Raw genomic sequence first — 26,539 nt, forward strand, 5'->3', positions numbered from 1 at the left:
GGAGATGTGTTTTATTTGCAACCAAGTTACGTTTCTTTACTAGCTTGAACATTAAAATGTACATACATAAATGTATTTACTCCTCCCAAAATGCAAATACCATTGGCCAGTTTCTGAGGAAGGAAGAGCATCCTCTGTTTACCTGTTCATTAGCTAAAATCCCCCAAACCTCACCTTTCTACACTCTCTGAATCAATCTGGGACTGAAGCCAAAGCCACCTACTATATAAGAGTGACAAAGAACAGATGAACTACGGTCCTGATCAAGTTTAGACCCAACATCCTTGTGCCAAACTCCACTCACGATGGGGTTTGGCAGGGGGATATTGCTACCAGAATGGGCTTTCCTCTTAGCACTTTGCTGTATCCATCAAACAGGTAAGAAATTTTCTATTTTATTGGGAAAAGAAAAAATGCTCTGTTTAGACCTAGTGATATATTTTAAACTGTACTAATTGATTCATATTAGAGGTGGCTGACAAGATTTCTTTATATATTTTCATTTAATATTAAATATCTGTCTATTAACTGGACCAATTTAATTTAATATTGCCTCAAATTTCTGTATGTAACTACTTATGGAAAGTAGCCTTGAAGATCAAATTCAAAAAGCTCTTATTTCAAGTCTTAAAATGTCAGATTTTTAGTATCCCATATGCCTTAAAAAAGCATTTTATTCCTGTTGTATTTTGTGTTAGAATTCATTATTAATGTTATGGTCCTTATGAAATCTAATCCACTACATTTTCCAGACACTAGATGAGACCACTGCTCAATTTTTTTCAGTATTTTGTCACATACTGGGGGTTAATACCATATTTCTCAACATTTCTTGCAACTTCTTTTGCAAAAGAAACCAGGAGGGAAAATTCACATGACAAGAATTTTCAGTCACTAATTATGCAGTAACTAATTTATAACACTCTATGCAAAATACTTGTATAAATTGCAAATATTGAGTATAAGCAAAACAAGGAGATTTATGTAACACCACAATCCATTATTTTGGATGGGGTTTTTTCACCTGTCAATTATATATCCATCGGGGCTGATATTGGCAGTTTTTATTAATAGGAATAACCCTGTTAAGTTGATGAAGCCAATCAAATTGGAGCTACTTCAGAAGTACAAGCTTATCTAGTCAGTTCTGTTCATGTACAATAATTTTTGGCCTGTCAGCTGACATTTTAAAATCTATAGATTGCCTAGGTAAATTTATCTTTCATATCATTTTCAAAACATTGAGAAGTGCAAATATAATTTAGGGCTGCTTTATAGTTTGTGTAATAAACACTAAAACACTGGCCAGCTGATCTATGTTGTACTTGAAAACACAACGGTCTTGTAGAGTAAAAACTTGTGTTTGGAGTTGTGCAGTGTTGGTCACAAATGTTTCCAGCCATTCATGGAACAAGAAAGTTTTTCCTCCTGTGCAGTACTAATCTGACAAACTGCTTTGAAAAATGAGTGGTGACTAGACAGTGTCCAACAAACACCTCTTTATTTGAATCACACCCTGTGGGAAATATTTTCCAATATCTGGACTAAAGAATAATGGTCCTACCCCATGCCATCCCCACAAACATTGTGTGCCTGCATTTATATTTCGTGTCAAATATTAACTTTTATAAACTGATGATAACAATAATTACCAGCTGGATATAGACTTTGCAGGATGAATCCAGATATTCTTAATAATTAGGTTAGTTCACAAATGATCAAACAGTAAATTTCTTACAACTGAGGGACTTGTTTTTATAATAGTAAACAACATGGCATTGTGTAATTTCTAAACAAACCAATGCAGGTAGAATTTCCTTGGGAATGATGTATTTGCTAAGTAAACAAAAGCTTCTGCTGTTTCCTTGAGAAAAATTAACAGAACAAAATACATATATAGATCTATTTTGCTCTGTTACAAAGGTTCCCACACTAGAATAAACAAACCTTCTATGATTCTATGCCTGCTGAGATGCCTATGGATGTGTAAAAGCAAACTTAGCCTATTATGTAGAGTTAAAGAGGTATTTCTCTCACCTGATCTGTATCAATTTTTTCACTAATTCTATTTTCATCAATTATAATCCATATAAATTGTAATTATGTGAATACATTTAATTAATGTTAGTCTCTGTGATACTCAAAGATAAGCAGGAAATGGAAAATGGTTACTTTGTCCCACGTTACTTCTTTGCACATCACTAGTGGTCGAACACAAAGTTAAATAAAAAAAGAATTAAAAGCTCAGAGCTGAAAGAAAGTGCACACACTGCAGCAACTTCTAGCTATGGTAGGGCTGCTCAGAACCCTCTGCTCCAAAGCCAGTAATCTTTTGGGATTCTCTTTGGGATAGGCACTTGAATTCCTTCAGACAGGCACTCTTTAGCCCTGGGATCAAGTAATAAATCTGCTTACATGGTGCACAGCCAGAAGTTATATTTTAAAAAGTGCTTCTAATCCAATTATTTTAAAGGCAAAGACAATTGTTCAGCTTTCACAGAGGTACATGGGCTGAGGTTCTCCATGAAGGAAAAGCTCAGCAGGGAATGCAAATACCAAAGAGATGGACTGGGACTTATGGCACACCCCTGACTTCAGCATTTCCCTCTCTTCCACCAGTGTGGCTCTCAGTTCAGTGAGTGGGGTCTTAAGGATCCAGTTCTGACTCAGTGAACTCTTCTCACCTACTGTATAAGGAAAAAGGGGGCTTAACTTGGGGCAAACTCCATAGGCAGCTCTGCTCTGACTGAGAAATTCTCTAGACACCTACAATGCTCATTCACATAATCCAGATAAGGATTCAGATATTAGTCATTTCATCACTTAAATCCTGTGAGGATTTAGACTTGGCAGGTTAAAGGGACCTGTTAGTCAATATGTTACAAGCACAGCTATCACATCCTAACTGCATTCAGTCCTTCACAAAACAAAGTTGTAGCCCTTCAAATTTTACAGGAAATGCCTAATGTATTTACTCATAAAATCCAAGACCCTAGAATGTCTACCCAGGAGGTAAGGGTCAGTCTTTTTCTAGGAATCAAAGCACTCAAGAGAGTATTTGTCATCTCTCAAAAGTCTTTGCTTCAGGTGTTGTAGCAAGAACCCTTTGTCAAATAGCTTTACAGAATGGTGCTTAAGGTTTTCTGCAGAGAAGATGTGAGTTTGAATATCTTTGAGTGAGTAGATGGGTAGAACAGGAAACCTGGTTCATCAGGGTAATTCTGGGTTACTGCTCAGGCTGTGGCCCTTGTACTGTCCCTCAGAGGTACCTTCTTGTGTCCAGCTGTAAAGCAAATTTAGATCCCTGGCTGAGGCTTCCCCTCTGCTCCTTGAGAAAAGGCCCTATGCTTAGACACTAAAGAAACTTTCATAAATATCTGCAGCCATTATTGGATCAAACTTGAAGTCCCTTGACTCTTTTAACCACTTCCATGCCTTTTCCTATAACCTAGCTTCTACACAACAATCTCAATAAATAACTGGCCTGCATTTTGTGAATTCCTCCTGTATTGTTTCACATATTACTGAGATCTAGTGCAGCAGTGAAATAAGGGCTGTTATGCAGTCTTCAGGATATCTTGCAGTGAGTTTTGAGAGAAAAAAGAAAGCAGATATATATATATATATATAGACATATATATATGTATATGATATTTAGATTACAAACTTTGTGTATTTATAATAGAATGTCTCTTTCTTTAATTTGTTTTAGCTTTCTGGAGGAGCCTGTTTTATTTTCTCTGATGTGATAAAGGAGACTCCCCCCTTTGTTTTACAGAGTTGTGTCTGAGTCCTTTGATCTTAACTAAAAGCTTTGGTTTAAAAATTCAGGTACAAGATATTACTCTTAATATGCTTTTCACAATTTTTTTTCACAGGAGGTCAGATTGGAATCCAAATAGGAAGTCAGTTCTCTGGGGGTCTTCTACGAAAACAAAATGGTACATTTATTTATATTCTATATTTGTATTTATGTGCTATATCCATACTGAATAATAAAAATGTTTTTAAAAAACCCTCCTTAGCAGTGTCAGATGAAAGGAAATGTGCATTAACATCTCTCTAAGAATAATAATATATTTACTAGACATCAGTTACTAAGTACACACACAAATTACACAGTATAGTTATATTTGTGTAATCACAGGTAACTACGAAAACAGATGTGTTTGTAGAGGTTGTACGCATATCTGCATGAACATGTACATACAAAAGTGATGTTTGGTTCCTTTTAAAAAAAGGAAGTGAGACCACTTTGGCTTGCTGTGAAATCAGTGGCTAATGTTGGGAAATCAACATGGCAATCCATCTTTGCTGACTTTTGCCATGTAATGATTTCTGTCTGTCCTGTACAATCAATGTGTGGCCATTCTAAGGGTTTTCAGCCCCTTAATAGAAAAGCATAAAACAGAAAAGATGATTATTAAGGTTTTTATTCTCTCCTTAGAGGAGGTGTAATGAGAAGGCAACTGTGCTTTTGTAGCAGTAAGAGGCTAATTAAGTACAGCTTAGCCCTTTGTATTGTTCCATGTCTCTGAAGAATTCCAACATTCTAATGCAGCACATTTTCATAAAAGGGTCAAAGATAACATGTAAAAAATGAAAATCATCACAGCTGAAAGCAATTACTTATGATTTTAAGTATCTGAGTTCAAATTTTAGTATGCACTTTTAACCTGTGTAAGATAAAACAGGCTTAACATTGTTTCCTTGGGTCTGGCATATTAACTGTCTAGCCCTTCCTGGGTTTATCCTACATGCAAATTTAGGTATTGTTATACTAGTTTTTGATTTCTTTCTTATTTTTTTTTTCTAGCTTCTATCAGGATTTCAGCTAACTTGAACATCATCCCACCACTGCTGACAAATCTAGCAATAACACGTAAGTAAAGGAAAAACGCATTCAGTAAGTGTTCAGTTTTAGGGAGTATAGACAGGAGGCTTTCATATAAATGAGGAAAGGTACTGATAAAGGAAGTCATGGATAATTCAGCAGAGAAACATGATGATTACAAATAAACTGTTGTTTTAGCTGCAATGAAGGTGACTAATAAAGCTTTGGCTGAGCATAACTATAACCATTTGTAGGGGTATATGAGTAACAGATATGAGCAATGAATGAATAGACAGCTGCATAGGGGTTAGATAGAAATGGAGGCAGGCAAGCAAGAAACATTTAGAGAGAAAATAAGATTTGGACAAGTTGATTTCCTGCATATGAAGGCTGGGGATTTGAAGCCATTCTTTGACAGCAGTTTTAATTCACAGCTGCTAATCCCGCTCACAATGGCCGTGTGTGCAGCACTTGGGGCAACTTCCACTTCAAGACCTTCGATGGGGACGTATTCACCTTCCCTGGGCTCTGTAATTACGTTTTTGCCTCCCACTGTAACACTCCCTATGAGGACTTCAACATCCAGATTAGGCGTGAGGTGGTGGCAAACATTCCAACAATCAACCGCATCACCATGAAACTGGAAGGTGTCGTGGCAGAGCTAACCAAGGGTGCAGTCATGGTCGATGGCAACAGGTAAATTCATTCATTAAATAAATAAAATGCTGTTAATTCCTGTCGCAGAAAATAAATCCTTCCCTTAAGGATTGCCTCAAAAATAAAATTTGGATGAAATGTTCTGAGAAACTGGATCCAAATTTAGATCGATATTTGATCATGTTGGACCATCTTATTTTGTAATTTCTTTTCTTTCCCGAAAATACACTATTTTAGAATCCCTACAGAAGGTGGATACCACAAGGCTTTCCCTTCTTCTTACAAAACGTTTGGACCAGAATTTAAGCAGCATTCTTTCTGCCTTTTCCCAGAGTTCAACTGCCATACAGTCAATCTGGTATTACGATAGAGAAGAGCAGCATTTATGTGAAAGTTGGCAGCAAAATCGGTGTTGTGTTATTGTGGAATGAAAAGGACAGCATCCTGGTAAGAACTGCTCCTGGATCTGTCTACTGCTTCAGAGAACAGAGCTGAGCTTTGATTAGGCCTGTCCCTACCTGTTTAGGGGGTTGCTACTGCCTTCTTATCTCATACTGTTGAGCAATTCTTTCTTAGTAAAGATAGGCTTGCATCCAAGAAGTCCTAAAGAAAATTATAAGGATTTATACCTAGTGGATAGCAGGCATCTGCCTAAAACAGGATTAAAAATCACTTGCTTTATATCATTACCTATTGATATTATTATGGGCCCTAATTACCTCTTCAAATATCTTTTTAAGCAGAATTTCACTCTCCTATGCCTTATATTTTTTTTTTTTTGTGGATTTGATTTTCTTTCTGGAGAATCAATAGAAAGTGTCTGAGAACAGTATAGATAGTACAGGGAAATCTGAAGTCTGTGTCAATAGTATCAATTTCCTGGACTCTGCAATTAAATCTAAGCTCTTTATCCTATCCTTCCTGTTTGAATTAAATTGCTAAATAAAATTCCACAGATCTGACAAGAAGTACTAAGAGACAGGAGGTGAAAGTGTTTTCTCTGGTCTTGAATATACTTTAGAGTATTTATAATAACTTCTATCAATTTACTATTCATCATTTTAGCTGGAATTGAATGAGAAATATGCCAATCAGACTTGTGGACTTTGTGGTGACTTCAATGGCTTTCCCATATACAATGAGTTTGTTTCAAACAGTAAGTGTATTAAATAAAAAAAAATGGTTTATGGGATATTCAACAGGCTCTGACATTATCAGCAGTCTTCTTTCCCATCCTGTTAAATGGTTTACCCACAAGATATGATTCAATGTCTATTTAAAAATGTGTAGTAGAGAGATCAGATATGTAAGTTATTACTTTGAGTGCAAATATAATGATGGTGCTAACAACTGATTGCATATCTCTTATATGCCACTGTTGTACACCATGCTGGTAAAACTAATCAGGTAACTCCATTAAAATGAGCAGATTTTCACTAACAAGATAAATAAATATAGAAATATATTCAATAAAACAAAAGGCAATTATATTTTCCAGACAGTACATTTGTTGTTTCATTCTTGTCTCAAAATCAGTATATCCACATTTCCCTGCTGATTTGCATAATCTAAGATCTTATATTTTTAACTATTCCCAGCTTGATCATTTTCCTAAACCTTGTCTTACAACAGTCTCCATTGTCCAAATTCCCATTTACATATTTTTTCTCCGCCCTGTATGGGATCAAAATAATCTGAAAAGAGTTTGTTATTTTTCTGGGAAAAATCTTAGTGTGTGTCTAGATGTAATAGACTGAGAATTATTTACCAATGTTTACTTTTTCCAGGGAGTTGTACAAAGTAAACTGAGGCAGTGATGTAGTGCTTCTTTTGGTAGGGGTGATGATCACATTTAAAGGCTTAAGGGAGTTTAAGTCTTGGCCAGTCTTGACCCAAATTCTTGAGAGAAAAAAAAAGATAACAAGCAGTTGCTTTGAACAAAAAACTCTGATATCCATTATTAAACCTCTTGCCTACAGATATTAAAATGACAGCCTTGCAATTTGGGAATATGCAGAAAATGGATGGGCCAACAGAACACTGTGATGACTCCACTACTATCCCAACATACAACTGCACTGATAATCTCGTAAGGATCTTTTGACTATCCTTTTTTTTTTTTTTTTTCAAATTTATCTGTTCCTTTCTACAATTTCATATGCATCAATAGGAAAAGCCCTCAGGCAGCAACAACTTAAAGAGGGCTATAAGATTCTGTTACATAATAATTGCACAAAATAACAATACCAACCCCCCAACTTCTTTCTGTTTGCTGAGACTTGTCTTTTTTTTTTCCTCCAAAGGACAACATATGCGAGAAGACATTGACCAGCTCTGCATTTGCAGAGTGCAATGAGCTAGTTGATGTTAAAGATTACATTAAGGCTTGCCAAGACGACCTGTGCCGCTCTGCAGGATCTGAAAACAGCTCGTGCATCTGTGACACCTTTGCTGAGTACTCCCGGCAGTGTGCTCATGCTGGTGGGCAGCCCCTGGACTGGAGAACTTCAAAACTCTGCCGTGAGTGTCACTGGAGACAACCTCACCTCGTGCTCAGTAAACTAACAAACAGCAAGCTCTCAAACAGTGCTGAGGATGCAGGAGGAGTTACAGGGCGCTCAAGACTGAATTCCTTAGAAAATTCTGATGTTTAAGTTCCAGCATGAAGGCTTCAGCAAAAGAGCTAAGGATTTTAATGCAAACTGAATTAAACACTACCAAAACACTAACATGGGTACTCTAATGAGAGTCAAAGTGCAATTTAAGTACAGTGAAGGAAGCAAATCAAGCAAAAACAAGGAGGAAGAATAAGGCATTCTTACTTCCTTGCTAGTATTCCTCTTTCCTTTCCTCATGGTGGCTACAGCATTTATTGCTCTGAATTAACTGATTGGATCTTCACAGGTGTATGGCTGACTAATCACCTATTTATTTCCTCTTGCTTGATAGTGATAAGTTTGTATTGATTTAAATATATATTTGATTATGGTGGGTAGCTGTTGATAATGTCACCAGCATTTTCTCCAGAACAAAAGCCCATGAGGTGATATTTGTCCTTCTGATGGTATCTCAAAATGCAAATATACTAAAGCTTTAGGAATCTAAGTCTTACATTTCACTAGCAGTACAGGTGTTCATAGGGAAGGGTGCCTTCAGTAGAAACAGACCTTGCTGGCTCTCTGAGGTCATTACCTTGCTGTCCCCAGAAATCCAGTCACTGAGCCAGTTCAGCACCAGAGTGATGGAATGCACATCCCAGCTGTAAAATAGGGATCTAGGTGGTTAAATTTGCAAATTTTGAGAGCTAGTGGTCGGTTTGAAGATTGGTGTGGTTTTTATATCTAACTGAAAAACTTAAATGGATATCAATATTTACATGTATAGTGAACTAGAAATACTTTTGACTGAAAAAAATAAATCTCTTCCTTTAAATTTCAGCCAAGACGTGTCCTTACAACATGCAGTACCAGGAGTGCAACACCCCCTGTGTTGATACATGCACGAATCCTGAACGATCTATGTTTTGTGAAGAACACTGTATTGATGGCTGTTTCTGCCCTCCAGGCAAGTCCTTAAGTACTCACATCTCTGATCCCAAAGAACAAGAGCTTACCTGTAGGATGTGGGTAGGTTCCATGGGATTTAAACCTCATAGAGTTGTATTTTTCATAGCTGCAAGTGACTAACATTTGTCATGTGCCAGCTGAGCAAAGATGTCTGAATTAATTGCTAATACATGTACAATATTCAGAAAGCAAGAAAAAAGAACAGCAAACACATCAAGACCAATCTTGCAACCAGCCACCTGTGCTACAAGTCCCTCTTTCAGAGCAGGTGGAATTTAGGAATACAAAGGTTGAACTGTTCACTCAGCAAACTGAGTCCTGCTGTCCTCAGCATTGGTGTGTCCACTCACAACTGCAGGTCTCTTGCTAAGAAAATATTTAAGATTAACAAATAAAACAGTGTATAGGAAAGGCTTCTTTAACTGACCAAGGTTTTGTCTTTTTTTTAAAATCTAGGGACTGTATTTGATGACATCAACAATTCTGGCTGCATTCCCCAGCGTGGGTGCTCCTGTATTTATAATGGCAAAACCTATGCTACAGGAACTTCTTTTTCAGAGCCATGCCAGACCTGGTAACCTTTGTTACTTTTATAGTTCACTGTTTCCTCTCATACATTTAATGGGTTTAATTGTTTATTGAATGCAATTGCATCATTGGTAATTGATTGTGTATTTAACTGACCATTACATTTCCAAAGCACCCCTAAAGAACATTATTTGTTTTATTTAGCAACAGCTGTAACTAGCTTTGCACTCTATCTCATGGTGATCAAAGCAAGGATTTACAATGTTTAGATTTCTCACCAGTCAATGAAAATGCTTCCTTCTTGTTTATTTTGTTCAAACATTTGGAATTCCCTAAGGGGAATGAAGTTGTAGTCATTAATGCATTTGCAAATATTTATTTTCTCTGGAGAAAGCAAGGGATGAAACAATACAAGCTCGATTTCACAATTAATCCTTTACCTGTGTTCTACTACATCAGCTTTGGAAATAGACACTGTCTGCATCAGGAGCAGATGTGGAGTTACCTTTACTTATTTATTAGTTTATGATACATTTGTATTACAAAAATAAAAAACAAACCCAGGAGATATTTTAACTTGTCATTGTGCTTTATGTTACCTGAAGAAATCCACACAATTATTTATCCAAAACCTGTTCTGGAGAGTTCACCTGTCCAAAGAAGGAAAGCAATTAGATAAGCAAGGAGTTAATGGTTACCAGAGACATTGATTTTAATGCATTGCATCACAAGTTCATTGTGTTTTGGAAACTCTTAAACCTGTGTGTCAAACCACAGCTTGAAGGGAAAAGCAACAGGAAAGCAGCTGCACCTACCAGCACTGCATGTCCTTTTTTCTGGACCCCTGCCCCTGATTTCACCTGACTTTATTCTCCCAGTACCTGTAATGGAGGCCAGTGGAGCTGCCAAGACAAGTCATGCCCAGGAACTTGCTCTGTAGTGGGAGGTTCCCACATTTCCACATATGATAAGAAGAACTATGATCACCACGGAGACTGCACCTACGTCCTCTCTAAGGTGGGACCCAGAGGATGCTTCCAGCCTTGTAGATTTATAGAAAGAAACATGATCTCCATCAACACTTCTGAAAATTAGCTCAGACGTTACATTCCCTGCCACTTAGCCACACGTTTGCTACGCTGCCATTTCAGTGACAGCCATCAGTTAATTATTAGGATGCCTTCAACCCTGTGTGGAGCTCACTGGAAAATTTCCAGTTCTGTGAGAGAGTAATTGAAGAGCACTGTCTTTTATAAGAATTTGCTTAGTGTGCAACCTTCTGTACAACTAGTCCAGATTTCTTACGGAATTGCATAATTTTTGCCATGTTACTCTATTATATGGTATTTGACCAAATGGTACAACTCTAAATATTAGAGTAACTGATCTTAAAAAAAAAAGAAAAAAAAAAAGATTATCAAACAGACTTTTTTTCATTTCTGTGGAGCTTAAATGCAGAAAAACACTTCAAATCAATGGACGCATTTCACTTAGCTTTTAAACATTTTTAAACATCTAAAAACAACTCAAAAGAAGTAGAAAATTTGGAAATTAATTATAATTAAAATATTTAATTATAGACATGTAGGTGAAATGTTTTAATCTTTTAGGGGCTTTTTATGTTTGTTGTTTTTGTGTTTGTTTCTTTTTTCCCCATCTGCACAATTTAGTAAAAGGAAATAAAATGTTGTGTGTTACTGTTCATTTAAAACATGTTTTATCTGAATTTTTAGTCTACCATTGATACCAGCTACAGAAGGATGAGACTTACAGTAGAATTGAATCCAACATTAGAAGCTGTCATTAATAAAATCACCAAATATGAATATGGAACTCCATATGGATATAATTGATAAAATCCAGATTCTACATTTCTTGTTTGTAATAATTCAAATAGAGCAAAATTGAGTGTTCAGCCAAAGAAGTTCTAGAATTCACTAGAGTTTGTATGTTCTCCAGAAAAAGAAATACTTTTTCAGAGCTGAGAGAAAATTGCATAGGGAAACTTCTGTAATTAGTCTCTTGTGAAGTAACCTGACTCTTTTTTTCAGGACTGTAAGGGTGACAAATTTACCATCCTGGCAGAACTACGCAAGTGTGGCATGACCGACACCGAGACCTGCTTAAAATCAGTGACTCTCAACATGAACAAAGGACAAACTGTAAGAATGCAAAATAAGCACCATAAAAATACGGGGAGAAAAGAAACTAGGGTTTAATCCATTAGGGAGCTGCATTTCTTTGTCAGCTTTTTAGCATATGTGATGAGTAGATATTTTTAATCAAGTGAAAAGAAGGGGATTTTGTATGAAAATCAGATCAGCCATAAATTTGCCTTTGTGGAATTTCATTAAGAAACACATTGTACTCACAAAGCAGAAAAAAGCTATTTTCTCTGCCAATTAGGTGAGGAAAAACCATGAGCTTCAAGGTTAGTAATTATGATTACAACAGTTGGGGATGTAATTAATCACTAAGATGTATTCAAAGAAAACAAGATGATGTAATCTCCTAATAAGCCAAGAAAGTCCCTTTAAAAAGAATTCTTTTCTAGCAGGGAAAATTAGTAAAGTGTACTAAGTAGAAATAAAAGGAAGGTGAAATCACAGGGATCTACCCTTTTTATTGATTATTGGTTTAATTACTGTCACTGGAGTCCTCCTCATTATTATTCTTTGAACTATATATGGTTGGCAGCCCAGAAGGTCAGCCTGGGCTACATTCAACATAGTGTGGCCAGCAGAGCCAGGGAGGGGATTCTTCCTCTCTACTCTGCTCTGGGAAGCCCCTCTGGAGAGCTGCATCCAGCTCTGAGGTCCCCTGGATAAGAATGGATCTGTGGGGACAGGTCCAGAGGAGGACACTGGAGCACTTCTCCTATCAGGAAACACTCAGAGAGTTGGGGTTGCTCAGCCTGGAGAAGGGAAAGCTCTGGAGAGACTTCAGAGAATCCTTTCAGTCCCTGAAATGGGCCTACAAGAAAGATGGAGAGGGACATTTCACTAGGGCATAGGACAAGGGGGAGTGGTTTCAAACTGAAAGAGAGCAGGTTTAGATCAGATATTGGGAAGAAATTCTTTACTGTCAGGGTGGGGAGGCACTGGAACAGGTTGCCCAGAGAAGCTGTGGATGCCCCATCCCTGAGAGTGCTCAAGGTCAGGCTGGATGGTCTAGTGAAAGATGTCCCTGCCCATGGCAGGGGGATTGGAACAGGATGACCCTCCCAAGCCAAACACTCTATGATTCACAGAGCTGCCTTTTGTTCCTCTCCCTTATCAGATCGTCGAGGTCAAACCTGATGGTGGTGTGTTTGTGAACTCCATCTACACCCAGCTGCCCATGTCAGCAGGTAGCTTTTTTTCTCTAACTGTGAATGACACAAGTGCTTTGGAAGTAAAGTGGGAGGTTTGGTGTCATACAGAAATGCAGGGCAAGCACAGGCAAGGGTCCAAACAGTAGCAAACAGAATTTACAGTCTCCCGATTTGATTACTCTCATATTTACTTCCTTCTCACTGTGCAAAAGTGAAGGCAGAAGACGTCTCTTTACCTTTTTGTTTGTTACTACTCCTGTGCTCACACTTGCTCAAAAAACAAATTTTATTTCTGTTCTCAGTTTCAATAACTAAGGATTCCATGTATCTCTGACTGGTATCTCTGACTCCAGATCTTTTTTTCACTTCTGAATTTGCAAAAAATGCGACAGAAATTCACAAAGAGCAGTATTGTGTTTTCAGCATTTGGCCTGGTTCAGAAAGTGACCACTTTGTTTCTCATGTGTAGCTAATGTCACCATGTTCAGACCTTCCTCATTCTTCATGATCATGGACACAAGCTTTGGCGTGCAGGTTGAAATGCAGTTCACACCCCTGATGCAAGTGTTTGTGCGTCTGGATGCTTCTTTCAAAAACCAGACTTGTGGTGAGTGAATGAAATGTAAGGACACCTTGATCAATGTCTTTTTAGTAGTCAGAGCAGTATAAACTTTTCACTGCTTTTCAACAGGTCTCTGTGGAAATTTCAATAACATCCAAACTGATGACTTCAAGGTCATCAGTGGAATAATTGAAGGAACAGCATCAGCATTTGCAAATACATGGAAAACTCAGGCTTCATGCCCTAATATCCAGCAGAGTTTTGAGAATCCTTGTGCACTCAGCATTGATAATGGTGAGTACTTCTTAGAATTTCTTCTGGTTTGGCTTTTTTTTTCCTTTTTACTCATCTCTAAGGAAAACACATCTGTTGGAAAGCAAAGGTAAAAAACATAGACATACATATTTGCTAAAAGCACACATCTGAAATAAGAAACAAATATTCAAAATGAAAGCACTGAAAATAAGTAACAATGTAAAAAAAGAGTGATAGAGGCATAAGTGAAGCAAAGTTCAAGGTCATTGAAAATAGAGCAGATGTCCAAGCTGACAACTTGTTGCCAGAGAAGTGGATTACAGGAGCATCTTTGGAATACTTTAATTCATCCCCTTCAGCAAGTCCTCTTCTTTAGTTTTAGGAACCTTGACCCACAAACTGAGTGAAAAGAAAACTAAAAAAAGACAGGAGAAGAGATTTAATGGAATGTCAAAACTGTCTGCATAGGCCAGGGAAGCATGGGTTTGTGACTAATGAAATATAAAGAATAATGTACATTTTTATTGTTTCTTCTTTTCACAGAAAAATATGCTCAGCATTGGTGTGGACTGCTCATTAACAGCACAGGACCTTTTGCTGCTTGTCACTATGCAATCAATCCTGCTGTTTACCACACGGTACTGTGTCAGACTGTTTTTCTCTTTGGAAACAATAGAAATAGGAGCTGTTCCAGACATATGTTATGCAATGTCTGTATGCCCATTGATGTACTGCAGTACTTCCTTCTTTCAACATGTGTTTCTCTTTGTATTGTAACTTTATTTCGATTGTCAGTCTTGGCTTCAAGACTTGTTTGCCGATGAAAAGGCAGCTATTTACTCCGGGGTGGTTTTACACATAAGGCAGATAGAGTATTTAAAGGCATGCCAAATGCTTGTTTGAATATCGGTCAATTGTCACCTTATCAGCCTGGCATCTCATTAATCACCACTTGGAAGAGAAAGCCCATTACCTTATTACCATCACTCTAATACCAACGTGCTGCAAATCACTCTTCTCACTAGGAGTCACCAGGTATGGACCCTGGTGAAATGATGAGTCTGGAACTGCACATTGTGAAGGGAGCTTTGGATGCAACATATCCACTAATAAGGCTCAGAGGACCAAGAAGCTGCAAAATGCATAACAGACCTTAAGACCACTATTTCCTAATTATAGCTGCAGTAATTGACTGAATATTCATTACCTGTATTTTTCCCAGCCAAAAACATTACACAAAGACCAGAAAGCAATAAACAGTGTTGCTGTTATCTATGAGTGAGCATATCTGAAGAAGGATGAAGGAATAAGACTGGAAAGATAATGTTCACTGTTTTTTCTTAAACTGACAATGTTACCAGTGCTGAGACCTTACTTTTCTCTCCATTCTTAGAACTGCATGTTTGACACATGTAACTGTGAAAACAGTGAAGACTGTCTGTGTGCAGCCCTGTCTGCCTATGTGAGAGCTTGTGCTGCAAAAGGAATCCAGCTGCAGGGATGGAGGGCTGATGTCTGCTGTAAGTACTCTCCACTATCCCATTTCCTAAGAACATACATCAATAAAAATTGCTGATCAGAGATTATTTTCTACTCATTTCTAGACAAATGAGTAAGTGATGAGGAAGGGATTTTGTTAAGTGCACTCCTGGAAGTAATTCTCTGCTGTCCCCTTAGAATAAATCCATTGCTGGCAAGAGTGAATATGAATAGACAGAAGTCGTGGCTTGATTAGGAAAGGGACTGTTGTTATCAAAGTGCCTCCACCTGTTTCTGTGCAACTTAGAGTTTCACTACAGCTCTACAAGTATCACAAGTTATTGCAGAGATAATGTGTTGCATTAGAATAACAGTACTAGTAATACCAACCAGAACACTTTAAATTACATGTCTTTGAAGCTGCACACTGGGTTCTGCTCCCCCAGTATGTCTGTTTTCAGCATACCAGATGACATGCAGGGAGATGTCTCATTTGTCAAGAAGTTTAGATATCTTGGCAATGCATGGCAGCACCAAATGGAGATTTCCTTCTGAACATCCATTTGAAAAGATGTTTTCTTCTTTGCATGCATCATTTACTCCACACGCACAGTAGTTTTTCAGAACAAGCTCTGAAATTAATCACAAGTATATTTACATGAAAGACGCAACATAACAGAGGTATACAGTATTGTTTGCATGTTATTTCTACTACCCATTATTTTTCTTTTTTCACATGAGAATTTAATATCTGGAATTAGAAATCTATTTTATTTTCCTCTCTTAGCAAAATACACCACCTCATGTCCCAAGTCCCTGAGCTACAGCTATACCATCTCTTCCTGCCAACCCACCTGCCGCTCTCTGAGTGAGCCTGATGTCACTTGCAACATTAAGTTTGTCCCAGTTGATGGCTGTACCTGTGTAAATGGAACCTACATGGATGAGAATGGCAAGTGTGTGCCTGCTAAGGAATGCCCCTGCTACTACAGAGGATCTCCTATACCATTTGGAGAAGTGATCCATGAAAATGGGCGTGTATGGTAAGTGAATCTTTTTTAAAACATTCAAACAACGTGTGTTTTCTCATTAAAGTCTGAAATTCACCCTGAATTTCAAAAGAATATTCTCTCTTAAATTTCTTCAACTTTAGGTTAACTTTATTTTCAACTTTTACAAATGGTACATATTCCCCTGAGCTGCAGGATACAGAGAGCAGAATGAAAAGTGATGACCTGTTATACCATTTAAATCCACACAGTTCTGTGGGGCCAGATGGGGTCCACCCAAGGGCACTGAGGGAGCTGATGGAAGTGTTCACAGAAGCATTTCAATCATTTGTCAGCAGTCTGGTTAACCATGGAGGTGCTGGTTGACTGCAGGTCAGCGAATGACTGCTTGGATTTCTGTAAAGCCTTTGATATTAGGGAAGGGACTGTCCCTCTGCACTTGGTCCTGGTGAGGCTGCACCTTCAATTCTGTGTTCAGTTTTGAGCCTCTCACTGCAAGAAAGGCAGTTTGGTGTATGTTCAGAGAAGTGCAGCAGAGCTGGTCTGGAGCACAGGTATTTTGAGGAGCAGCTGAGGGAGCTGAAGTTGTTTAACCTGGGGAAAAGGAGGCTCAGCAAAGACACACTCTCTAAAATTGCCTAAAAGGAGGTTGTGGTGAGGTGTGGGTCAGACTCTTCTCCCAGGTACCAAGTGACAGGATGGAAAGAAATGGCCTCAAAGTTGCACCGGGGGACATTTTGATTGGATGTTAAGAAAAATTTCTGTACTGAAATGATTGTCAAGCACTGGAAGAGGTTGCCCAGGGAAGTGGTTGAGTCACTATCCCTGCAAGTATTTAAAAGCCATGAAGATGTGGCACTTAGGGACATGGTTTAGTGGTGGGCTTGGCAGTGCTGGATTAATTGTGTGACTCGAAGGTCTTAAGAGTCTTTTGCAACCTTAAGGCTTCCATGACTGTAATATTTCTAGATTGACAGAACAATTGTCCTTCAGTGCATTTTTTATTTAACTCCATAATCTTTCAAGTGTAAAATTACAACAATACCAGTGAGAAGAGCTCTTACGAGAATGTAACAAACAGTGACATATATGCATTACAACCCATAAACTCTCCTGCTAAGCAACAATGGATATCATACGAAAACAGAACGTGTAGTGGTATTCAGAGAAATTATTTCCTGAGACTGCACAACAGGTTTTTGGAATTCCTTTGAAAATTCTGAAACTTGACAAGGGATAAGTAGCTCTCAGTCTCAGTATTTGGTTTGAGAGGAGAGAAAAAAATAGCTTGTTTTTCCCTCTCTTACAGCACTTGTGTCCAGGGAAGACTGAATTGCATTGGAGCACCAAATCCAACTCCAGGTAAAAATAATCTTCCACTTACTTTTTCCTCTTTATCAGGTCTTGCACAGTATAGTTCACAGAATTGATTCTTCTGAATTGATTTTTAATAGAAACATTTCTGACTTAGTCATAGTGCTACAATTATCATAAAAGGAAGGAATGAACTAGATTAATCATAAAACCTCTTTTTACATAAAGACTTTTTTCTGAAATATTTTGTGGGGGATATTTTTGGGAATCCAGTGCTCTGAAGTGAATCTAATCAGCACATTGAATAGCACAACAATCTCTACTAACTGAAATAGGGAATTTCCAAAGAACTTATAGATGGTTTAAATGGCTACAGCTGTGGAATAAACCCTCTGCCACTTCTTTCCTTCCTCTAGTCTGTGAATCTCCTATGGTCTACTTTGACTGTAAAAACAACACAGCAGGAACAACTGGAGCAGAATGTCAAAAAAGCTGCCAGACTCTGGATATGCAGTGTGTAAGTATGCCATGCTCCAATGAAATGGTGCTTCCAACTTTTGTCTGCACTCTTGCTGCTAAAGTAACTATCTCCCAGATCTACTCCAAATCTACAACACAAATACATTATTCTTGTGGCAAAAAGCCCTAAAATGATGTTATGAAGCATTAACAATGGAACCCTTGCATCAAAATATAATAAGTAATATCCAAATTAATTCTTCAATTAATCTTTCAATTACTTCATAATTCTCTCCTATTTAAACTGGGCTGAAATAAGACCATATAAGGCACCTTTTATGAGAATTTAGTCTTCCTTTTTCTAATGTGATCATTTCACTCTAAAATTATGCTTTTCTCTTATCTTTTCCAGTATAGCTCACAATGTACATCTGGCTGTGTGTGCCCAGATGGGCTTGTGTTAGATGGGAATGGTGGTTGTATTCCTGAAGAGAAATGCCCATGTATTCACAATGAAGCCATGTATCAGCCTGGGGAAAAGATCAACTTTGACTGTAACACCTGGTAAGTGTACCTGCAGAAGAAGCATTCCTGGTTCTATCATTTGCCTTTCTAAAGACCTTATATAGCACAAGAGCAAGGAAAGATTTGGTTTGCAAATTTAATCAGCTGATGGAGTTTAGATCTTTTCGTTTTGGATTACACAGTATGAGAAGGTTGCCTTCTGATACCTGTCACATGGCCAAAGCACAGAATGGGAGGAAACCTTTAGGAATACCAGGTTCATTAAGTATGTTTTGCAGTTTAAGTATTCAGGCAGCAGAACAGAACTTTTCTTTAATTCTTTATATGAAAAATGTAAAAGACTATTTTATTTACAGAATCAATACAGCATTTGGCAGGGACAGGTTGCCAAACAAATACTGATTGTTCAGATATGTCTACACAAAAGAGTGAGTTTTTTATTATTAAAATACTTCATATTTTTTTTCCTAGTGTATGCAAGAATAGGAAGTGGGAATGTACCAAAAATCAATGTCTGGGCACTTGTGCTGTTTATGGAGATGGTCATTATAACACCTTTGATGACAAGAGGTTCAGCTTCAATGGAAACTGTGAATATACACTGGTCCAGGTACTGATAGTTAGCTGTTGCAAATGAGAGGTAATCTTGATCATATCTGTAAAAATAACATATTTTTAAATGTTATTCTCTAACCAGGACCACTGTGGGAAAAGTGGCACAGCCAATGGGACCTTCAGGGTTGTCACTGAAAATATTCCCTGTGGCAATACTGGGACAACTTGCTCAAAATCTATTAAAGTTTTCTTAGAGGTAAGAAGGTTTTGCATTTAAAATGTCTGTTACCACATCTCTAGGAACCTGAGATGTGAACTGTGTTGCTTTGATTTCTTGCATTTCGATTATTTATTTTCATGATATAAACTATCAATAGTACTCTTAAAAGTAGAAAAAACATGTTTGAGAGCACAGCTGCAGCTGCTGAGCTCATTTCTCCTTAACTTTTCCTCCTGTTTCAGAGCTATGAGCTGATTCTTGGCGAAGAGCGTGTCAGCGTCGTGAAGAGAGGTCAGAATGATGAGGTGCCATACACAGTCCGCTATATGGGAATGTACTTGGTCATTGAGACCAAAAGTGGACTGATCCTCATGTGGGACAAGAAAACCAGCATCTTCCTCAAGCTCAGCCCTGGTTTCAAGGTGCGGAACTAGCGCTTCAATGGCGATTTACTGTCCAGGCTTGACTGGGTGTGAATGTTGTTGAGACCCTGGCAGGATCCTCAATAGTGATGTCTCTAGAATTCCTGCAGTCCATCCCATGGTACTTTCCATTCCTCTGGTACCTCAGGAAGCTATGTCATCATCCTACTGCCGTTCTGAGCTTGGAAGGCAGCTTCCAGTGCCTGTTTGGCCTGGCACAACCTGAGTTGGCAAAACGCTGTTTTAGACTTGACTTTGTTGAAATTACAAACTGAACCTTGTTAAAGGTTATCAGACTTATTGAAATTACATAACTACATGTGTATAAATCAACTGAATAGTCTTGATCTTGAAAATAATCCATTGTTTCCAGTTCTCATTGACACACAAATAATCACACTTCAAGAACAAGGAAATGTATTATGAGTGAAAGCCTCTTGTATGCCATCAAGTATTTGTCAAGCATATAACTATACAGATGATAAGGAAAATTAAATCTAATTTTCATACTCCTCCTCTTAGCTTATGATACATAAGCACTAAAACCTGTAGTAAATATGTAATTTGCTATTTTATTGCATATCACAATGACATTTAAATTAGATATTAAAACTAAGTGTAATTTAGAACTAGATATACCAGCTTTTTTCAGTACCATAAGTTCTTTTCCTGCCTCACTCCCTGGAATTTTATAGAAATAACAGTAATATGAAATTATGCACCTTAGTTTCATAGAGAAAGCATGTATTGCAGCCTCTCACTGTTGTACATTCAGAATGAGGGATATTTCTGGATGCACAAGGAAAATGTAATTTCTTTATATACCTGTGATCAGACTTAATGGTAAAGACTCAATAAATAGATTAGGTGGCTGAACTGGTAATCCTTAATAGTTAGATGGCTGGGGTTTTTTTATATGTATAGCTATTGTATAAAACAAGGCTTAAATGAAAAACCTAATCAGCTGTGAGTCCTCATTTTCTTGTTAAAAATATACGTCAAAGACAGAAGGTTACAATGACAAAGATGGTTTTATTGTTCATATTTACAAGAAAAATTTAAGAAGAGTATACTTCTAGCCTTATTGGTCATATTCTGTTCCTCTACTCTAGAGTATGAAGATGTTCAGGACTGATAGAATGGAATGCCACCATTCTAAGAGCTGAATTTCAAGTATCTTTCAGTCTCAGATTTTGTTTCAAGTTTTCTCACATCCATTATTCTTCTATTTGCTTCCTTTTGCAGGGCCAGGTCTGTGGTCTCTGTGGAAATTACGATGGCAACAGCATCAATGACTTTACTACAAGGAGTCAGTCTGTAGTAGAGAATGTCCTAGAGTTTGGAAACAGCTGGAAAGTGTCCTCTACATGCCCTGATGCTTTCACTGTCAAGGACCCTTGTTCTACCAACCCTTATCGGAAGTCCTGGTCAGAGAAGCAGTGTAGCATCATCAACAGCAAAGTCTTTGCTGCCTGTCACTCTCAGGTATTATCAGGGCAGAAATTTACTGTGTGGAAACTAAGTCTGTGGGTTGTTGAAGGTGCTATTCTCATAGGTTTTAACATGCATGCCTCATTAATTAACATGTTCCACTTCCAATTGTGCCAGAAAGACTCCAGTCTGAATCGCCCTCAGTGAGACAGATTTATAGTCCCTACTTGTAAGAAATAAAAAGACATTTACCAAAGAAAAATAATTACTAAAGAATAATAATTTCATATTACTATGCATTTCCTTGCAGCCTGACTTGAATAAAAATTCTCCTCTACCAGGTAGAGAAGACAAGCTCAATGAAATAATAACATAGGAATGAAGTATCAGCATAGCCTTTACCTGACACTAAGTACATAACAAATGTCGTCAGGTAAATGTGCAGTTGCCTAATATTATTATTTTTTTTAAATTAAGCTAATCATACACCAGGATACAAGTCTCAGTTTCTAAAAATCTGGTAATACATGATTTGTATGTATCACTTGGCATCACCTCAGGTATCTTACAGTGTCTTATAAAAGAAAAATAAATTACCGATGTAGGCCTTTCCTCCGGGATACTGCAATTGTAAGAAAACTACTCTAGCAAAGGTAAGAAATCATTTAGAAGGCAGGATGCATAGTACTATATTTCTGCTTCATAACAGGTTGAACCAGCAAAATATTACCAAGCATGTGTGACAGACGCTTGTGCCTGCGACACTGGAGGAGACTGTGATTGCTTTTGCACAGCTGTAGCTGCCTATGCCCAAGCATGTAGTGAAGTTGGTGTGTGTGTAGCCTGGAGAAGCCCAACAATTTGCCGTAAGTTTTATGTCATAAACACTTCTGAAAGTGTAGCTAAAATGTACAGTATCTTCATATATGCATTAACATCTCACTGTGTAGATTTTTCATGATTAAGCTATTTGCCCTTTTCTTTTTTTTTTCCTGAACATGTTCAACTTTCTGTTTCTCCTCAGCACTGTTCTGTGATTACTACAATCAGCAAGGAGAATGTGAATGGCACTATAAGCCTTGTGGTGCTTCCTGTATGAAGACCTGTAAGAACCCAAGTGGAAAATGCCTCAATGACCTGCCAGGTTTAGAAGGTAAAAATAGCTGCAGGTACCTCCTAGTGGGTACATATTATTATATTTTAAATTGTCTTTAATGAAGTGTATTTCCTGCATTTGCACAATTCAATTTTCTCTAATATCATTATATCCACATGAATGGAGGCAGAGTATGGAAACTGGAGTAAGAAAATCTCTAGGACTAAGTTCTTATGGATGGGCTCTGCTGATGCTACTAACTCTGCATTACTTCCTAGAGTTATTGCAAAACATAAAGCAAAAACATTATGACTATTAAAAACAAGACCTGCAAAGCATTGGGCACAAATAAAGTGTTGGCTGACTGTGTCTCATCCTTACCATTTTTTACCTTCAGGCTGCTACCCTAACTGCCCACCAGACAAGCCATATTTTCATGAGGATCAAATGAAGTGTGTTAGTCTCTGTGACTGTTATGATGATGAAGATGGAAAGATATATAAACGGGATGAATGCAATATATGGTAAGACTTAACAAACCAGCCTCATCATATACAAGGAAAAAATGATCAAAACTCCAGGGGAAAGTTGTATGTTCCTGTTATATGCAGGATCAGTTGAAGATACCTGTGAAAAAATAATACCTTAAGATCTAACGCCAGTTTTTGTACTACATTAATAAGAAAATTTTATGTGATTTTATGTTCTATTGAATTTGTTTCTGATTACATAGTAAATCCTCAGCATAAAGATACATCAAGAACAAGAAGTTCTTTCACATTCCTGTGGCAGGAAAAATGTTGTGCCATGACTAAAGATATTTATTTAGTGGCTTGCTTCCAAGGATATTATTACATACTTGCATCATTTGAGCATTTAGACTCACCCTTCTAGCCTTCTATTTAGTACATAAACATTGCAAATGCAAGGAAAGTGGTATGAAGGAAAAAAGGAAAGTCTTCTTGTAGACTTCTACTTAATATTTAACTTCACCTCTATTTATAAGTTTGGGTTTAATATAAAGCAAGACTTTGGAAAATAATGGCCAAAAAGGAGCCGAAACTAACAGAACACCCTAGGAATAAACACAGTGTGCCTTGCCTTTTGGTGCCAGTATCTGTCAGAAAGATGACTATTACAATTACCTCACAATCACAAAATAGACGGGTTTTTATGCTTTCTGTTTCAGTGAGTGCACATCAGAAGGTTTACAGTGCAAATTCGATGATAAAGGTAAGACAAAGAAAAATTATTTAGAACAAGAAATACTGGATCTTTTTATAGGTGCCTGAACTGACAATAAACTTCTTCTGAATTACAGCCTGCAACTGCATTTATGAAGGGAATAGCTATAAATATGGTGAACTCATCTACAACACCACAGACGGAACTGGATGGTGTATCAGTGCAACATGTGATGCCAATGGAACAATAAGCAGAGACATCTATAAATGTGGCATTTTTACAACAACCCCATTTACATTTTCCACAAGTCAGCCCACAACTACTTCAGGTATGCATGACTAATCTTTAAAATAATTCAAAAATCTCTGTAAGTGACTGAAAATTACCTGTAATAACCTCTTCATCAGTTAACAATATATAATTTTTCTTGAAACTGTTGACTTCTACTGGAGCCACCTATTCACATGGCAGCTTTAGTTAAAAAGCAGACCATAGTTAAGGATGTAGAAATGAATACTGCATTTCTTACAAACTCAGTCTCTTCTGTTTCACCATGGTCTTCCCAGGGGAAAACTTAATAGACTTTATTAATCATTGCACCCTGGAGAATCTTCTCATTTCCTTGCAAAAAAACACAGCAGTCCTAGGCCATCTTCTGAAAACATGAAAGACAGTTGCTGCCATTTCTTAAATTACTGAGCATGTAAGCACAAACTGAAGATAAGACATTCAGTTTGAGGGAATGCTTAAACAATTTATAACCATTCTTTGGAACCTTTCCTAATTGTGTTTAATACCCAAATCTAGAGTACACTGCTATAATATTTCTGCAGTTAATTAATTACAGTGACCAAATTCTAAGTAATTGTGAGAAATATATCCACAAACTTATACTACAGCAAGAACTAAAAATTCAAATTTAAGTCTTCTATTAAGTAGCATTCATATTGAGAAAGTCATATTTATTCCACATAGTTATCTTCAGAATGCCAGGAATATGAAGTTTTATTAAAATACCTAGAAAATACCTATTAGATTATATATTTCATATATAGTATATGTTTATTCTCTATTATAATGTGCTACATATACAATACATATGTGTTAAGTTTATATTTTATATTTATAGATACATTACATGTGGTAATATTGAACTAAGTAGAAAAGTCATTAACTGGTAAAAATATTTTAAAGTCTGCATGGTTATGCAGTTAAATATAAATAAATACAGAGATAATACCAAGGAGAATAAAACTTCCTCTACATATCATAGCAATTGCAAGATTTATTATCTAACATATTATCTAACATACTGAGATTTATCATCTGACATACTGTCAAAGAATATCAGAATACTTATATATAGTAAAAGTCTTTAATAGTTATCGAAGAAAGTATCTCTACAATAATAATGCAGGCAAAAGGTCAAAACCTACTTTAGAAATTAAATTTGAGACTGCCAACACATGTTCATTAAAACTAAAATACTACATAATATTAAAAAAATTATTTACAACAAAAAAAGATATGGAAGATGAATAATTTCTTTCTGGAACTCTTTTCAATAAGAACAGACAAGACTTATGTTTCCCCCTTTGAATTATAGAAACGACAACCGCAATGCCAGTGACAACTGTATGTGTGAAAAATGTCTGTGTGTGGACAGAATGGTTTGATTCCACTCAGCCTGAAAACAAAGAGGACAGTGGAGATTATGAAACATTTCAAAATCTGAAGGATAAAGGATACAGTGTGTGTACAAACCCAAGCGAAGTTCAGTGCAGAGCCAAAGAACACCCAGATACTGAAATTTTGAACCTTAACCAAAAATTGAGTGTAGTCAAAGCAATGGATTAATATGCAATAACCGGGACCAAGAATCTAAGCAGTGCTATAATTATGAAATCAGAATATCATGCTGCACATACATACCATGTTCAGAAGTAGAAACTACTACAACAACAACCACTCTCTCAGAATCAACACCAGCAACCTCTCCTGGCACAATAATCTCCAGTACAACTGCCCTGCCAACGCAAGGAACAACTGTCACTACACCTGGACCAAAAGTGCCAACCCAAGGTACCACCATTGCCAGCACCTCCACAACCAACACGGAAAGCACCGCCACATCAGAAAAAACTCTTCAAACAGAAGTATCCACTGTTGCTTTGCAAACAACATCACCATTTACTGCCTCCACCTCAGAAATCAAAATAGAAACCACCACAAGCACCACCGCTGTCCCCAGCACCACAGGCCAAGTCAGAGAAGGCACAACCATCATTGCTGCTACAACCACCAGCACCTCTCCTCCTCAGACTGAAGGCACAACCATCATCATTCCTCCCCCAACAACTGTGCCCAGTGAGACCACCAGCACTGCCAGCACCTCAAGGATCACTGAGAGAAGCACCACAGCAGAATCAGCCACCTCTGCTCCAGGAGAAACCTCCAGTGTCGCAACTCGGGCTGCAACATCTCCAACTACAATCTCTGAAATCAAAATAGAAACCACCACAGGCACCACAGCTGTCCCCAGCACCACAGCCCAAGTCAGAGAAGGCACAACCATCATTGCTGCTACCACCACCAGCACCTCTCCCCCTCAGACTGAAGGCACAACCACGATCATTCCTCCCCCAACAACTGTGCCCAGTGAGACCACCAGCATTTCCAGCACCTCCAAAACCACTGCAGGAAGCACCACAGCAGAATCAGCCACCTCAGCTCCAGGAGAAACCTCCAGTGTGGCAACCCGGGCTGCAACATCCCCAACTACAATCTCTGAAATCAAAATAGAAACCACCACAGGCACCACAGCTGTCCCCAGCACCACAGCCCCTGTCACAGAGGTCACAACAACCATCATCAGTACCACCACCAGCACCTCTCCTCCTCAGACTGAAGGCACAACCACCTTCACTCCACCCACAACAACGGGGACCACCCCTGGCCCCACCACTATCCGCATCTCCAATTCCACAGACAACTGCGTGGTGGGACGCTGTGCCTGGACACAGTGGTTTGACGTGGACTCCCCTACCCCAGGCAGCGAAAATGGAGATTTAGAGACTTTTGAAAATATCCGAGCTGCTGGGTACGAGTTGTGTGACAAGCCAAAAGAC

General features: G+C 37.9%; 1 protein-coding gene across 1 annotated transcript; it reads left to right on the top strand.

Annotated features, from left to right (window-relative positions):
- Positions 1–268: 268 nt before the first annotated feature.
- Positions 269–25,398, top strand: LOC306803996 (mucin-5B-like). Its single transcript, XM_079310031.1, has 31 exons — positions 269–378; positions 3,879–3,941; positions 4,817–4,882; positions 5,269–5,530; positions 5,824–5,938; positions 6,557–6,647; positions 7,471–7,580; positions 7,795–8,011; positions 8,930–9,055; positions 9,514–9,631; positions 10,464–10,602; positions 11,637–11,747; positions 12,865–12,934; positions 13,368–13,505; positions 13,590–13,754; positions 14,259–14,353; positions 15,109–15,235; positions 15,982–16,237; positions 17,514–17,566; positions 17,935–18,035; positions 18,390–18,541; positions 18,974–19,112; positions 19,200–19,313; positions 19,520–19,699; positions 20,945–21,184; positions 21,840–21,996; positions 22,155–22,283; positions 22,624–22,750; positions 23,416–23,459; positions 23,548–23,739; positions 25,018–25,398. Exons 1-31 carry the CDS (start codon positions 306–308, stop codon positions 25,266–25,268), a joined length of 4,221 nt encoding a protein of 1,406 aa, XP_079166157.1. The 5' UTR covers positions 269–305; the 3' UTR covers positions 25,269–25,398.
- The last annotated feature ends 1,141 nt before the right edge of the window (positions 25,399–26,539 follow it).

Source organism: Erithacus rubecula (genome assembly GCF_903797595.1).
Source record: "Erithacus rubecula genome assembly, chromosome: 6".
Taxonomy (NCBI): domain Eukaryota; kingdom Metazoa; phylum Chordata; class Aves; order Passeriformes; family Muscicapidae; genus Erithacus; species Erithacus rubecula.